Source organism: Myodes glareolus, chromosome 2 (assembly GCF_982192425.1).
Source record: "Myodes glareolus chromosome 2, mMyoGla1.1, whole genome shotgun sequence".
Taxonomy (NCBI): Eukaryota; Metazoa; Chordata; class Mammalia; order Rodentia; family Cricetidae; genus Myodes; species Myodes glareolus.
In genome coordinates this window covers 64,677,432-64,695,412 of record NC_142027.1, presented here as the reverse complement: position 1 = coordinate 64,695,412, position 17,981 = coordinate 64,677,432, and the positions used below count along the sequence as shown (strand labels likewise).

At 40.9% G+C, this 17,981-nt stretch overlaps 1 protein-coding gene across 1 annotated transcript in view; it reads right to left on the bottom strand.

Annotated features, from left to right (window-relative positions):
• Positions 1-17,277, bottom strand: part of LOC125413061 (protein mono-ADP-ribosyltransferase PARP14) — a 651,703-nt gene extending 634,426 nt beyond the window's left edge. The window contains exons 1-3 of the mRNA XM_087901085.1: positions 17,014-17,277; positions 11,416-11,546; positions 10,374-10,407 (exon numbers count right to left, since the gene is read on the bottom strand). Of these exons, the coding sequence (XP_087757211.1) occupies positions 10,374-10,407; positions 11,416-11,546; positions 17,014-17,200 (352 nt within the window). The 5' untranslated portion in view covers positions 17,201-17,277. The remainder of the gene's footprint in view (positions 1-10,373; positions 10,408-11,415; positions 11,547-17,013) is intronic.
• Positions 17,278-17,981: the final 704 nt, after the last annotated feature.

The window sequence follows — 17,981 nt, the reverse complement described above, 5'->3', positions numbered from 1 at the left end:
CAGGTTTTCAAATGTCACCATGGAGGAAACAGTTTCACATTCTCTTGGGACATCTTCTGTTTTTTCTGATCTGTTGCTGGGAGAATGTGTTATACCCAAATCTTCTGTAGGAATTTCTACTGCCAGTAGCCTTTAAGTTACCTGCCCACTTGGGCATGGCCTCTTATACTATAATAGCCAATGTAAAGCATGCAGTCCCTCTCTCTTCTGGCTGCTGGATTCAGTTACTGTTCCCTGTTCGAGCAGACGACTGTGATGTGTGAGACTACCACTAAATAAAAGCCCTTTATTACACTCAATTCTGAGCTATTGTGGGATTTCTTTTTAGCGTCCGCCTTCATCTGGCACCCACGTGGATCTGAACTCCACACATACCAACTCAATGACCTAACTGGTCGACAGCCCAGAAAGTCTCCTACCCCTGCTCACTTGGCTTGATTTTACCTACTAAGCAGTTTTTGTAAAACCCCCACCACAGCAGAGCTAACTGTGTGCCCAAGCTCATGCACAATTCCTCCCCCACTGCCACATTCCCTGTTGTGTGGAAACTTGTGCAGCTTCTGGTTTATACTTCCTGCCTGTGAGTTCTGGGCTTCTTGCTCCATCTATGGAATTGATTTAATTGCTTTTATTTTGTCAAGCAAATCATATTTCTCTGTATTAACCCAGCGCTAAGGAAGGAAAAGAGAGCAGTGCTGGACTGTGCCTGGCAACATTGGTTCTGCCACCACTAGTTGTAACTCTGCAACCATGACACCTGCTGGACAATAAAGATTATTACACCTTAAACAATTTACCAAACCTCATAGCAAGTAATTAACAAATCAATAAACTTGAAAGATATATAATTACAGACAACATTACCATTGAAAATTTTAATAACTTTTTTGCTAATATTATGAATTGTATTCTTCAAGGCTTATATGGTTATTGTGATACATTCATTTATTGAATATTTGGATTTAGTTTTTTTTCTTCATACTATATCCTTAAGGAATTGATTTGATAACAGAGCCAAGAATGAGGCACTTTTAGAAATGATACAGTCTTTACAGACGAATAATGAACAGCTAGCTGATAGGATTAATGCCATCAAAAATCAAAAGTTGGCTAAAAAATTGATACAACTGAAAAGGGTAATATTACTTTGACAGACAAAATTGAATCCATGTCAAAGGGAACTGAGAAATCATCTGAAAGAATCCATACTGTTGAATTTGTCTCTCAAAATTTGTTAAAAAGTTATGATAGGTTAGCAGATAAACTATCTCTCCAGGAAGGCAATTGGCATACTATTGAAATAATGCCCAAGGATGAGATGTTATCTTTAAAGAGAAAACTTCAGACCTTGGAATCACATGTGCAGAATGAGGACCAGAGGCAAGGTACGTCAATGAAATCACTACAAATCTATACAGGCCAGGAGGTTCAGGCTTTACAAAAGACAGTAGTAAAAATATTTGAAACAATTGAGGAAATTATTGGAGCTGATGAGCAAGGAAAGAAGGTACAAGGATAGGATTTAACATCACCAGTAGCTGTCAGAGATGAGTTACCCAGGGTTTTAACTTCCTACACTGTAATCTACTCTGACATAGCATCAAGTTCTAAAGGCCCAAAAGGATCCAAAGAAGGTAGATGGAAACCTATAGAAATGAATGATCTAAAGGAAATTAAGCAAGCAGTGGTAACTTGTGACTTGCATTCCACATTTGTTAGGGAGATGGTAGAGACATGGACTTCCAGCATTAAAGTAACACCATATGACTGGCTTCAGATAGTTTAAACAGTCCTGGATGATGGGCCTGAAGTGATGTTTAAATGTTATTTCAGGGAAGAGGGAAAAGCAAAAGGACTTGAGATTTCCCAAGATCAAATTCTTGATGAGAGCACTTATGCTGACCCACAGGCTCAAGCTCTTTACAATGAACAAATCTTGTCTCTATGCCACAAAGCAGCCTTAAATGTTTGGTACACGATTCAAGAATCAGGAAAACAAATTGAATCATATACCAGGGTTAAACAGGGCCAGAAAGAACCCTTTAGTTACTTTTTACAAAGATTAACTAAGTCTATACAAATAGGAGTAACAGACCCAGATGCTGAACATATACTTACTGAATCTCTGGCTTTTGAAAATGCCAACTTAGAATGCACAAAGATACTTGGGCCTTTAAAGGTTAGATCAGCACCAATGATGAATGAATGCTGCATACAATGAACATTGAGTCATTTGACTATAATGTTGAATATTGATTAGGAGAAGCAATTTCCAAAGGTATGAGGAGATATCAAAATGCCAAATATTTTAATTGTGTTAGAATGGGGCATCTAAGAAGGGATTGTGGACCAGGAATAATGTGTCCAAGGAATAATATCTCCTCTGGAAATGGCAAGAATAGGAGGACTTAGCCTTCGGTGTATGTAGGAGGTGTGACAAAGGCCGAAATTTATTGGATCAATGAATGCGGATCAACAAAAGACACACAAGGCAATCCAATAACATCAGGAAACTCCTGGGGGGGGGGGGCGCTTGCAGGCTCCCAAGTCAAAAGTGGTCCAGTCATTCCCAGTCGCTGTAAAGGACATGTCTCACCAAGAAAATTTAAAAATGTAGAGCCTTCTGTAAAAAAAAAAAAACTATACTGTTCTGAATGATGGAATAAACATGGAGGATAAATTCCAATAAGAAATAGGAAGCATATATTCTGGAAGACTTCTATAAACAATCAAGGATCAAAGCTAAGAGTATGTAAAAATGGCATTGTAATTGTGGGTTTGATAGACACGAGTACAGACATGAGTATCATTACTCCAAAATCTTGACACCCAAATTGACCTCTTCTAGAGGCAGATGTTCAAATCCTAGGAATTGGAACCCTATCTCAAATGGAACAAAGCAGGAGATGGGTTGAAGTACATAGGGCCAAAAGGACAGAGAGGAAAGCTGAGGTTGTATGTGACTAATATGGCAGTGAATTTATGGAGTCTTGGCCTGATCCAGCAATGGAATACCCTGAATAACATTCCTGTAGTCCCAGAAACTCATAATTCTGGGAAAGATAATATACTATACACAAAGGTCACCAGTCATTCATGCTGTACAAGAACACAAAGCAACTAGCAAACCTTTAGAGGTACCAACACCCTACCTTTAAAGTGGTTAACTGAGAAACTGATATGGGTTAAACAGCAGCCATTAATAGAAGACAAACTGAAAACTTTAGAACAGCTTGTACAGGAGCAACTAATGCTCACCACATTAAAGAATACACCAGCCCATGGAATTCTCCTATATTTGTTATTAAAAAGAAATCTGGTAAATGGAGAATGGTGACAGATATAAGAGCTGTCAACAAGGTAATTCAACCTATGGGCCCTCTACATTCTGGAATTTCTCTGCCTTCTCTCTTACCAAAAGGATGTCCTCTTAAAGTTATTGATTTAAAATATTGTTTCTTCACTATACCTTTACAAGAAAAGGACAGATAAAAATATGTCTTCACAGTGCCTACTTATAATAATTCTCAACCTACTAGAAGATACTAGTGGGCAATCCTTCTACAGGTAATGCTCAATAACCCCACCATATGCCAATACTTTGTAATTCAGCCATTGGAAATAATACATAAACAATTTCCTAAATCTATAATTTACCATTATATGGATGACAAATTGCTAGCTGATTCAAACATAGATAATTTAGAAAGAATGTTTGAAGAAGTAAAGAACATTTTGCCAAAATGGGAATTACAAATTGCTCTTGAAAAAACACAGAGAGGAGCTTCAGTCAATTGCCCAGGTTATAAAATAGGTTTACAGAAAATTAGAACACAAAAGCCACAAATTAGGAGAGACCAAGATGGTGGTGGCACACAGCTTTAATCCCAGCACTACAAGAGCTAGTTCTAGGACAGGCACCAAAGCTACAGAGAAACCCTGTCTCAAAATACAAAGAAAAAAAAAACAGGGCTGGAGAGATGGATCAGTGGGAGCACTGCCTGCTCTTCCAAAGGTCCTGAGTTCAATTCCCAGCAACCACGTGGTAGCTCACAACCATAAGTAATGAGGTCTGGTGCCCTCTTCTGGCCTGCAGATGTACACACAGTCATAATATTGTATACTAAATAAATATTTTTAAAAATTAAAGGAACTATAGGGGCAGATGACCATAATCAAATTGGGGCTGAAGAGATGGCTCACAGATTAAGAGCACAGGCTGCTCTTCCAGAAGTCCTGAGTTCAATTTCCAGCATCCACATTGTGACTCACAACTATTTATAATGAGAGCTGGCACCCTCTTCTGGCTTACAGATATACATTCAGGCAGAACACTGTACACATAATAAGTAAATAAATACTTTAATTAAAAAAAAGGAGAGGCCAGATGCATAATGTGGACACTTAATGACTTTCAAAGATTGTTAGGAGACATTACCAGTCTATAACCAGCTGTTGGGATAACACCTAATCTAATAGTTCATTTAAACAAAACCTTAGATGGTGACAAACACTTAATTCCCAGAGGATTAACAGCTAAAGCAGAAGAGGAATTTATTGTTTTTGAAGAAAAATTACTGGAGGCACATGTGAATAGGGTGAATCCAAATCTTAATTGTATTCTAGTCATATTGCCTTCCAGAATTTCCCCTACAGAAATTTTAATGCAAAGGGAAGATATTATCTTAGAATGGATCTTTTTGCCATACAAACCAAGAAAAATTAAAATTTTATGTCAAAAATCTCTGAATTAATTATAAAAGGAAAATTGAAACTTCATCAACTGGCTGGTATATACCCAGCAGAGATTATAGTGCCTTTTACTATTGATGAGATTATGGGAAGACAATGAACCTTGGCAAAGAGCTTGTGCCACTTTTTAAGGAGAGATTAATAGCAATTATCTCAAAAGTGATAGAATTAACCTTATAAAGAGAACTATTTGGATCCTTCTCGACATTGTTCAGGACACATCAATAACTGGAGCTTGTATATTCTATATGCAAGTAAATCAGGAAAGGCAGGTTACAAATCAGAAGATTTAAGTAAGGTGGAACAAAACCCTTATAATTCTGTCCAAAAGGTAGAAATATATGCTAGTCACATGGGACTAAGGGATTTTAAAGAACTTTTAAATATAGTTACTTATTCACAATATGCAGAAAGAGCTGTCTTGCATATTGAAACCACTGAATTTATACCAAATTATACAGAATAGACTTCATTATTCATTTTGGTTCAAGATATAATCAAGAATAGGCTTTGTCCACTGTACATAAAACACATCCTATCCCATATGGGTCTGCCAGGTGTGCTAGCAGAAAGTAATGCAAAAATTGATCAATTATTGATTGGAAGTGTGCTGAAAGCCTCAAAATTTCATGAAAAACATCATGTCAATAACAAAGGTTTAAAGAAAGAGTTTTCTATTACGTGGCAACAAGTTAAAGAGATTATACAGAGATGTACTACTTATTCTTTCTATAATAAAATACTGTTACCTGCAGGGAGTAACCCAAAGTGTACTCAAAGGAATGATATCTGGAAGATGGTTGTGTTCTATTTTACAGAATTTGGAAAATTAAAATATGTGTACACAGCACAGACACTTATTCAGGTTTTCAATGGGCAACTGCTTTGAGCTCAGAAAAGGCTGATTCAGTAATCACACGTTTATTAGAAGTTATGGCCATCATGGGTATACCTGCACAAATAAAGACAGATAATGCTCCAGCATATGTGTATAAGAAAATGAAACAGTTTTTTGCTTATTATAAAATAAAGCATATTACAAGTATACTACACAATCCTACAGATCAAGCAGTTATAGAAAGATCAAATCGAACTATAAAGGATATGTTAAACAGAAAGTAAGTGATGGAAAATACCCCCAGAAATAGATTACATAAAAATTATTTAGTAATAAATGCTTTATTGACCTTGAATTTTCTTAGCACTAATGAGAAAGAAACAACAGCAGCAGAGAGATATTGGATAATAGAAAAGTCTTCTGGATTAAATCAGCTGGTATATTTTAAGGATGTGTTGACTGCACAATGGAAGTCAGGAGATGCGCTATGTTGGGGAAGGGGTTTTGTTCTTGTTTCCATAGGAGAGGAAAAACTATGGATACCATCAAAATTAGTAAAGATTCGATTTGAAAAAGAGAAATCTCTTGAGAAAGAGAAATGATGGCTCATCCACAGAGGTGACATCAATCAGGTAGTAAGGAAACCTCATAAGGGTTGGGGTAGGGTTCTGTTCCTGTCTTTGTAGGAAAATATTCATCTTCAAAAATTCAAGAGACCCTGGACCAAAGAGGAAAAGATAATTATCCAGATAATTATCCAAGCAAAGAGAATTATGACTTATGAGGACAAGTCATCTGAAGGTAAGAATCTCTAAATAAAAATTAGAATAATAGTCATGACTCCCTTAAAAATCAAACCTGACTTTGGAGTTGGATAACAGCTCTATCCTTCTCTAAATCCAAGCATATGGTTAAAATAAAACTTTGTAGTTTCTGTCTCATGTCAGGAGCTGTCTGGTATGGGACAGAAAGAAGAAATAATTTAGAAAAAAATTTACTTTTCTTCATACCTATTTTTGGCTCTATCGTACCTTTCATTAAATATATGTCTGTATAAAGAATGTTTAAGTTTTACACAATGAACAATGAATTTTCATGCAGTAATCTTTCGAGTTTTCAGGAAGAAGATGGGGCCCCACAACAATGGCTCCACCTGGTTGATATGACATCATGATGCTGATAACACTACTATAAGGTCTGTTTTGGATAGTAGCTGATCAAGGTGGTTTCAACTTGGTTAGCTAAAATTGTTCAATTTTTTACAACATTCTGGTCAGCACTCTAAATAGGAACCTCAGAAACACCCTACCAAATTCTCAGAGACTATTTGCAATTATACCAGACAGTAATCTTGAAGCTTAACCATCATTTTACTGACACAGGATCCCATAGAAAGAATGTGGCCACCGTGACAGCTGGAAGTAATTCTAAAAATGACATCCCTTCTCCCAACAAAGTTTTTCTCAGGGTTAGAAACATCATTTAGGGACTGACTATAACTGCTATAGGATTGGGGGTTGGGGGAAATTATGTAAGCTCAGGGATCTCTTTAAAAAAGGGAAAATGTATGGAATAATAGACTAGTATGAGCTTACTCACACTAATAATAATAGTGAGTAATAGAATGGAAAGTTGTAAGCTATTATTTATAGGCAATTTACAATGGTGTAGATTTTTGTATATTGATACAAATTCAAATTACATTTGTTATATTGAATATGCTCCTATTTCGGTACACAATATTTGCATACCTAGCCAAAGTTATTTTGTCATATTGTATACATACATGCTTCTAACACTGCTTAAGACATTCTGTATATTGATACAATTTTAGGATATATTTATCATATTACAATATACATTTCTACCTCTGATCAAGATACTTATACATTGCTTACATTTTGAGGTCATTGTCCTCATTTGTTGCACAGTTTTTTAAAGATTGTTTAATGTTTTAATATGAAGTTTTAGTCTTTAAGTTATATAGGAATTAAGAATTATAGATAAATAGTCATCCACATTTGTCAGACTTATAGTTAGACTAATCAGGTTCTTGAGATACATAGAGATTGTATTCTGCATAGATAGGTAATCTTCAAGCACTTCAAAGAGCTGTAGAATGTGGCATTTAAATAACTTAGGGTTCTGTTTATATGAGACATGATTGTTCCTGGCAGCACTGATCTATTCCTGAGAGAATGTTGAGCACCAAAGACACTCTACTTGGACCTTGTTGTCCTCTTGGAAAAACCACCCTTTGGACAAGAAACTGTCCATTCATCAACCACTGACAAAATGCATGATGTCCAGACAGGACAAACAGGATACAAGAAATAAGACTGTTGAATCTTGCTAAGACAGGGTAAGAGGGTTTGAAAAATTTCCTGCCTCTGAAAATGGTCTGTCAGTTACTCTAGACCTTATCCAAAGTTGGTAGCTCCAGTGTTGCAAATGAGACTTTGGGAAATTGTTCAGGTAGCCAGTTGTCTCTGTCATTTGTTGCACATTTTGGAAGTTGATTGATTGCACTTCCTGCTTACTCAAGTAATATTATTTCTTATTTGATATTGTTTATGCTGGTTGTAAAATTTTTATGCCTGATATTTGTTCTTATTGTATACAATTTTGTATTAGGCTTAGAACTTTCTTAAATAAGAGAGTTAAAAAAAAAACAAAAGAAGGAGGTGTTGTAGGAATTCCTACTGCCAGTACCATTTAAGTTACACACCCTCTTGGGTGTGGTCTCTCATACTATATATACCGTTGTAAAACCACAGTCCCTCTCTCTTCTGGTCACGTTATTCAATTGCTGTTCCCTGTTCAAGCAGAGGACTATAATCTGTGAGTATACCCCTAGGTAAATAACCCTTTATTATGCTCAGTGCTGAACTATTGTGGGATTTCTTTTTAGCGTCAGTCTTCACAAATTATCTGAGGAAATTGGAATAGACAATGAAAGATGTAAGGTATTAAATCATCATTTTATTAAGTAAATTATCCTGAGACAACTCTAACCCTTTGCCATATCTTGGCTAACTCTGCTAAAAGGTTATCTCATGTAGTAGAGCTTTTGCTTTAGGGAATTAAAAATTAAAATGTAGCCAGGCACGATGGTGCATACCTTTAGTCCTAGCACGTAGGAGGCTGAGGCAGGCAGAACTCCATGAGTTCAAGGCTAGCCTGGTCTACAGAGAGATTTTAAAAAAACAAAACCAAAAAACCTAAGATGTAATACTGTGGGCTTTAGTTGCTCTTTTTGTTAGTGAATTAACAACCATAAGCAGCATTGGTTTCTTTTATTTTGTTGTTGTTCTTGTTATTACTAATTTAATCTTATTACTTTTTCTGTTCTCTCTTTCTGAGAAAGGTGCATCCTCCTTCATATAGGTCTCTCGAGTTACAGAATAAAGCTTCTACAGACATGTGCTGCTGGCATGTGGCAGACAACTGAGAATTATCAGGTGTCCACTAAATTAGACTACTTTTGGCCTTCCCAGAGGAAAGCAAAGGTATACAAAGCTGTGTACATACTTGTGCTAAGTAAAATAAGAGTTTAAAGATTACATTGTAACAACATCAATGAGAAACGGCTTGATGGGTTAGATAGCTTGCTGTGTAAGTGTGAGGGCTGGAGTTTGAATCTCCAGCTCCCTTGTAAACATCTGGGCATGGCTACATGTGCCCAGTGTGGAGAGCAGAAATGAGCAGATCCCAAGAGTGCCTGGCCAACAAGCCTAGTCAAAGAGACAAACTCCAGGTCAGAAGGCAGAGTGATGCAGGGAAAAAAAGAATTCCTAAGATTTGGGTGTCTGCATCTCTTAGTTGCTCTTGCTCACCTTATTCAGTATGGTTCTTCATTTGGTGCCCTTTACTCAAGTATTATTAGCTGCTCATTCATTTAAATCTGGGGAAGGACATGGCCGTGCCCACCCACCAGGAATCAGGAGACCCCCATCCCAATCACTGTGCTGGCTGTTTCCTGCAGCAGATAAGGTGGAAAGAGCTGGTGCTCAGAACCTGGGGTCCATCGAAGACACACCCAGTGCTCATAGAGCACTGTCACCCAGAGATGCACACAGCAAGCATCCACTACAAGTTCTTTCCTTGCTATTACTGCCCACCAAAGCACAAGTGTCCATAACCATCTCTCATGTCTTCTTCTCCTCTCCTCAACTGCAGCCGTCTCACAGCACCAAAGAAACCTGGTCCTGTTCCTCTGAGTGGAGCCCTAAGAACTCAATGAACTCTCTCAGGAAATGCTTCAAACACATTTGGTTGAAACTGGAAAGATAATGCAACTCCAGGAGGCTCCAAGCTGAGCAGATCCTGTCTAGTATGAATATACAGGAAGATCTCTCAAATTTGGTGAGAGAAGTCATTCTGTCTGTGTTGCTTTTATTGGTTAATGAATAAAGAAACTTCCCTGCTTTGGGCCTGTAGCAGGACAGAACAGAGCTAGGTGGGGAAAACTAAACGAAGAAGGCAGAATCAGGAGAAGCCATGTAGCCTCCACCAGAGACAGACACGCCAGAACCTTATCTAGTAAGTCACAGCCACGTGGCGATACACAGATTAATAGAGAAGGGTTAGTTTAGGATATAACAGCTAGCTAGAAATAAGCTTAAGCTATTGGCCAAACAGTATTGCAAATAATATGGTTTCTGAGTGATTATTTTGGACTAAGTGGCCAGGAACAAACAAGCAGCCTCGTAAAACACAAGCTACTTGTTTAATAAACACAAACTGACTGGTGAACACCAGGACCGCCTTAGCGGAGACTTACCTTTTCCTGCAGTGCCTTTTTTAGTCTTGGAATCCTAAAACGCAAACAGTAAGACAACATTAATACACAAATCATTTCTTTTTGTTTGGTTGGTTACTTTTTGTCAGTTTAGTTGGTTGGTTTTGTTTATTTGTTTTGAGACAGGGTTTCTTTGTGTAACTTGTTCTGGTTGTCCTGGAACTCACTCTGTAGACCAGGCTGGCCTAGTGCTCAAAAAGATCCAACTGCCTCTGACTCCCCAGTGCTATGGTTAAAGGTATGTGCCTCCACTGCCCAGCAACTATGACTCATTTCATATATAAATAAAATATGTCTTGGGTCAGACAGGAGATGTAAATTAATTGAAATGATAATGACTCATTTGGATACTGGGCTAGTGAATGAATCAGAAGTTACATGTCACAGTGAGTCTTGTCTGCTGGTCACAATAATTATTGATGAAATGAGACAGACACAGGAGTGTCCAATAAGGCAGTTTAGCCCATGGTTTGCCTGACTTGGCACTTAGTTCATGTTTACTGTATGAATGCAGTGCACATGCTTCAGAGAGGTCCGTGACAATCTTATTCACAGCTGAGGGAACAGCACATGCGGGGTACACTGCTGGCCTCAAGATGATGGAAACAGAACGGCAGGCTTCTTATTATAAAGACACCAAGACCAAGAGATGCAAACTTTAACATCCTAAATGTATTACTATCGCACCCCCAAATCTGGACTCTTACAAAAGTGACAAAAAATGACTGCTTCTCCGTTGTTTACAGTCCTTGCTCCCTCCAGAGTCTCAAGCTGCCATTCTCAGGCTGGTGTGACTTAGGCCCTCATCTACCATTTTTCTTTTTGAGACACAGTCTCACTATGTAGCCTTGGCTGATCTGGATTCCTTATGTAGATCAGGTTAGCCTTGAACTCATAAAGATCCTCCTACCTCTCCCTCCCGAGTACTGGAATTAAATGTGTGTGCCACCTCACCCAGCTCATCTGCACATATTTTCATCATGGAGAATCCCACGTACCTTGGTATAATGCCCCATGGCCTTACCTTTTCTGGAACTGCCTCCTTAGAGACTAAAGCTTCATCTGGGTCTTTGGGCAACCGGACAGTTAAGTTGAATTTCCCTTTTCCTTGCCACACTGACTCATGATTTCCTTTCTCCAGAACATTCTGCCGAACTGAAATGATAATTTAAAAAAAAGATTTTAAGCCAAACTGGAAACAATCTTTACTTATATAATTAGTTCATGATTTCTACAGACTTCACCTTATGAGCCAGCAGCTCAGCCCGTCTCCCTAAGCAGCAAGCCCTTGTAAAAAAGAAGGAGAATTAGCACATGGATGTGAATGTCACTGTGTGTGTATTATTCATGTTGTAGATGTGTGGGAATATGGAGGGATATACCTACCTGGTCATGTGGAGGCCACAGCAGAACACTGGGTATTTCCCTGCATTGCTCTCTTCCTTCTGGCCTGGAGATGGGGTTTCTCACTGAACCTGAAGTTTGCCCATTGGCTAGACTTGCTGTGCTCTGCCTCTACACTGGGCACATGGAGTCATGCTCAGATGTTTACAAGGAGACCAGAGATTCAAATTCCGGCCCTCACACTTACACATCAAACTATCTAACCCAGTGAGCCATTTCCCTGCCCCTAAACTTACTGGGGTGTTGTTTATTTGTTTATGTTGCTTTGTTGAGACAAGGCTACTCTATAACCCTGGTTGGCCTAGAACTTGTGCTGTAGACCAAACTGCCTCTGTCTCTCAAGTGCTAGGGTCAAAGCATGTGCTGCCATACCCAGATTACTTTTTAATATTCATTGCTTTAGCTTAGTTATCGAGTATTCCCCAAGGGCTTTGAGATTACAAACATGGTTGCCAGTTCATGGTCTAATGAAAGGCTCTGGAAGCTTTCAGAAGTGAGGCCTAGAGAAAGTCAGATCCCCCTGGGGAGAGGAGATGATCCTGGGACCCCAGGGCTTTCCTCCTTTCTGTATCACTACATATCCAAGAGTTCCCAATAGGGTGTACTGCCTTGTGCCATTACCCAAAATCTGCAGGCCAACTGACTATAGATCAATACTCCAAAATTGTAGAACCCAGATAAACCCTTTCTCTATTCAAGGTGATTACCTCAGATATGTTATCACACAAGGAAACTCTGGTGAATCTCATTAGCATCCTGCTACACAAATCCTACTTACACAGCCTCAGCCTCCTTATTGACTACTGAGGTCAGTGGAAATTGTTTTGAGCCAGAAAGTGCATTGCATTGAAGAAATATAAAGTTCAGTAGTACAGAACCCGTACTGCACTTGGTGGGCACTGAAGGTGGGAATATTTATAATTACAGGGACAACTGGGTACTTGATGAGATAAAAAACCATGCTGTAGGGAGGTGACCCAGTTGGTCATAAGAATGACCAGGAGTCCAGCCATTAGCCTACAATGATAAACAACCCATATTTGGTAGTAAAGGGAGCAGGAAAAAAAGTAATAGAAGAGATTTTGCAAAAACAGAATTAGAGCACCAGACAGCTGAACTTAGTGAAATTCAACAGAACCCAAAGACTTGCCATTTGATTTCCAACTCACCCACAGTCTAGCTAAGTGGCTATGAAGGAATAAACACTTCTGGAGCAGAGGTTCCTCACTGAAAGTTTTTTTCTAGGAACGCTGTCAACGACATGAAGAGCTATGAAAATGTGAACTGTGATATCAGAAGCTGCAGTCAGAAAAAGGAGAGGAAAATCAGTGTTGCTCAGACCATGGAGAAGCAGAAAGGAGCAGGGAGGAGCACAGTCATCATAGAGAACAGGAAAGGAACAGGAATCAGAATGGCCATCAAAGAGAGCCAATAGGAACAGGAAGGGGCGTGGTCAGCATAGAGAACAAGAAAAGAACAGGAGGGCTAGCGGACAGTGCAAACAGGTCAATGAGAAAGATACTGGACCTGGTGTTCACAGCTACAACAAAACCTTGGGTTTCCCTTGTTCTCTGAAGAACAGCTAGTCTGATAAGCTCAGAGCCTATCATAAATGAAACATGATGTCTCTCCCACCTCAACCATGAAGATGGCAGGCCTAGCGACTTCACTTAGACGTCCACCCAGATACAGGAGTTAGAATCTATCTGAGAAGGAACATGGGACTCTAACTCTATTCTATGAGTAGTCAGGAGTTTTCAGAGAAGCTGTACCAGGCTGGTGAGGGGACTGAGGACTGGGTGACCTCAGGGTGACCTCTGTGTGAACAGTCTGAAGAATGTTACCAAATGTCCTGAACCTCTGTGTTACATTCCTCCTCTTTCCTGGACTTTGGTGAAACCATCCACGTCATCCAAACATGGGCATCTCTTCTGGGATGTATGCAATGTGTATGGGCACAAGTATTGCCAGAGAGCCATGGTGGCAATAACTGTGTGATTCCCATCAAGAAAGTGAATCTGGGAGGAGGAAATAAAATTTTGATATCTTGTCTCTCCCCTGTGCCCACCTCAAGTCAGCTATGTTCAGTTTTACTTCAGAAGGTGGGTTCTAGGGTCACAGAGATGACTCCATGGTTAAGAGCACTGGCTGCTCTTCTAGAAGACCCCATTACTGTTACCAGCTCCCACATAGACATCTAAGACATCTGTATGTCCAGTTCCAGGGGATTTGATGCCCTCTTATGACCTATGCAGGTACTGCATGCATGTGGTATATAGACATATAAAGAGCAAACACCCATACACATACAATAAAAATAAATCTTTTGGGTATGTGCATGTGACTTTCAGAGACAATGTTTCTTTGTGTAACAGTCCAATGGTTCTGGTTGTCCTGGCATTTGCTTCGTAGACAAGGCTGACTTTAAACTCACAGAGATCTGCCTGCCTCTGCCTCCCAAGTACTGGGATTAAAGGTATGCCTCATGGCTGCCCTGTTAAATCTTTTTTTTTTAAAAAAAAAAAGAAGACAAGTTCCCTCACTTCAAGAATACCCAGGCCCTCACTAAATAAGCAGGATTCCATTTAGGATTAGAAAGTATGATAAAGTGTGTCCATCTGAAATGGGGTTACAGGGAATTGAGTTTGAGTCTGAGAGTGTAGCTCAATGTCCTAAGGAAAAGAAAGACCTACATACTCAACAGCACACAAATCCAGCTAACTTACAAAGGTGAGACCTCACTGTTGGTACCGGTATACACTAATTTCTATTGAGCCTACTGTAGTAGACTCAGTAGTACTGTCGAGCTATTGTAGATTTATGTGAATTCATGACTGTTCAGGGTACTTCTGTGGTGGGGCCTCCACAGGAAAGGAAAGCTGTTGCCCTAGGACTGCAGGAAAATCTGCTGGGAAATTCCAGCTGCCTTGCTGATGAGGAAGTGGGGCCTCAAATAGGAAACCGAAAGTGAATGGAAGTTCTGGTCACCCCAAAGCCTGGCCTGCAACAATGTTCTATTTTAATGTTCTGAGTCATCTGTGTTGGGAGTGAAATGAGAGGGATCAGCTGAACCACCTGGGAGAAGAGGGGGCTGTGGACTTGGAGCCCCAGATGGAGAAAGTTGAACTGGAGTTGTAGGCACAGCCTTCACCTCAGCTGCCCGGGGCCTGCTGCGAAGGCTACAGCAGGAATTGCACCCTCACAACCGTACTTTCCTGTGCTGTGTTTGTCACTAAACTACCAGTATCTTAGAGATCTCCATTTTGTTGGTTTGAGGCTCTCAATAAACAACAGAGAGTTTTCAGACTTCAGCACGTCCCGGTCACCTCAGAGGGCTGGTGGCAAATGCTTCCCCACTCAGCCACATTCTCTGCACTAAAGTGTCTAGAATAGAGGTGGGCTGGGTCTAGTTCCCCCACCCTCCCTGTGACCAGGATGCAGTAATCTGTTCCCCTAACATATGACCAGCATTTGGAGACAGCTCAAGAGAAGAACACACTCCATAAGGGTTGTGTCTACTGGAGTAGTGACCGCTGGGATCAAACTAGGAACCCTCTAACCCTCTGAGGTGGTTCTCAACCTGTGGGTCATGACCTCTTTGAGGGTTCAAAAGGTCCTTTTGCAGGGGTAGCCTAAGACTATCGAAAACAGAGATATTTACATTAAAATTCATAGCAGTAGCAGAATTACAGCTATGAAGTAGCAACGAGAATAATTTTATGATGGGGGCACCACAGCACATATTATAGGGTCGTAGCAGTAGGAAGGTTGAGAACCACTGCTCTAGGAAAAGAGAAAATGAGAAAACAGGTCCTGCTGTCAGCTGTCTGTGGAGCACGCCCTGGTGAAATCAAACCTAGGACAACAAGGTTCTTGCTTTCCAAAGGGATTCAGCGCCCTGCAGGTCTCTCCTGCCTCCTGACCAGGCTTTCTGAAAACCTGTGTCAATACCCTCTACACCTGTCTATTTCTTTCATTTTTGATTCTTGGATTCCTGTTGGGCCATTATCTTTCCTACAGCCTGGCTTCCTCAGTCCCCTTGCCCCTCCTCTGCCCCAAAATTTTCACAAATTCAAGGACAAGAGGGAGGAGTGTCTGCATTCCGAGGATGACCCTGGCCTACAAAATCTCAGTGGGTAACTAATGGTGGCCTTCCAGAAGCCACAGGTCTGGGGCTTTCAATCACCCACCTAAGTAGGCAAGGCTGGGCCTCCCTGGCAGACTACAGACAAAAGTGGGGAACTTTCAACTGCTCAACTATTCCTGTGCCTTCCTGCAATGAGGGAACACTCCACAGAAACTCCTACCCCAGCTCAAAGCTCACAGCCACTTCAGGCTTGAAGTGGAAGAACAAAGCAGGAACTTTGTCCAGGCTGTGGTACAGGAGCTCAAGGGCTTTTCCCTCCTCAAGGTCACCTCCCGGGGGCTGGAGAGTTGGCTCAGTGGTTAAAAGCTTTGCCTGCTCTTTCAAAGATCCTGAGTTCCATTCCCAGCAGCAACCACATGGTGGCTCACAGCCATCTGTAATGAGACTTGGTGCCCTCTTCTGGCCAGCACTGTATATGTAATAAAAAAATAAATCTTTAAAAAAAAAAAGATAACCTCCCCAAAACAGCACCCCTCTCTCCTGACAGCTGGAACCCTGTGGTACTAGCTGACCCACAACTCCTCAAGATTCTTAATTCTTTAACTGTACCATATAACAATATAATAATAATAATATCAGGAAAGGAAAGGAGGGAGCGAGAGAGAAAGAAAGAAAGAAAAGAAGGAAGAGAGAGAAAGGAGAGTGGGAGGAAGGAAAGGAAGGAAGAAGACAGAGAGGAGGTAAGAAGAAAGAAAGAAAGAAAGAAAGAAAGAAAGAAAGAAAGAGAAGGAGGAGAGAGAAAGAAGAGTGGGAGGAAGGAAAGGAAGAAAGAAGACAGAGAGAGGGAGAAAAGAAGGAAGGAAGGAAGGAAGGAAGAAAAGAAAAGAAAAAAGAAGAAAAGAAAAGAGAAGAAAAGAAAAGAGAAGAAAAGAAAGATCAAAGCACTGGAAGCTTCACAGTGCCAGGAAGCTTCTGTAAGAGCAAGGGGAACCACCACTCCCACTCCGGAATGGGCATGCCACTCGGATTCTGCGATCTCCTGCTCCCAAGGCACTGCAGCCACATTCTGGGCCTAGCACCCGTGACCCGAACCCCATGCGGGGCAAACCTCTTTGGCCTTAGGGCCCTCACCATCCTCCCGGGAGAAGAGCACCAAGAAGCTCAGCGGGCTCCCAGGCAGTTGGACGACCTTGCACTCTCCTCCACCCGACTTCTTTCGGCTCTGGAAGTATGTTTGCAACTTGTTGATCAAGGTCTTCGGGGAGTCGGGGACCCAAGATCCCTCGACCAGCAGTGGGAACTGCCCGGACGCTGCCATCCTGTCTGGCCTGCAAAACCGCGACTGTCCAGTCGCCCAAAGCAGCTCAGAGTTCACTTTGAGTTAACTTCTCTTTTGCTTTCTATTTCACCTGGCTGTCCCTGGATTGGAATAAAACAAACCCCACCCCTCTCCCACACACACATACACCCAAGGATCCAGGGCACTCCCAGTCCCCTTCTTTCTTCTCCAGCCCTCAACAGAAGTGAGTTAATCCCTTGGAGTTTATGGTCCCATGAACTCTGGTCTCCAGTGTACCTTACACAGTGGCTCACTACATAGGTTCTGCCTGCACTTCACCCCAGCCACAGCTGAGCTTTGCTCCATCCCTAGAATAACTTCAGCATACCCAAACCCACATTGTATGAGAGAAGAAAAGGGGCTTACAAGTGATCCTCTCGGGATGCTCCCTGCTCACTTGGGGACCACCTGTCAGAATTTAACCTGGCTTTTTCCTGCTTCTAAATTCTGTTTTCTCATCCCTGAACACTGTGTCTACAAACTCCCAGTTTTTAGGAACATGAGCTAGTCATCAACCATACTTTCGGAGTGTACAACTGAGGGACTCAGATATCGGACACAGGACATAAGACAGTAAAGGGGTGTTGCTGGAGCAAGAGAGCAGGGGCTCCCAGCATAATTATGGGAAGGACAGAAGAGCTTATGGGCAGGTGACATGGCACCTGAAGCCTAAGGACTATCAAGAAAAGACCTTAGAGGATGGGGGAGGGGAGACTCTGGGAGGTGACTCACATGCACAGAATCACTAGGATTGCTGCAT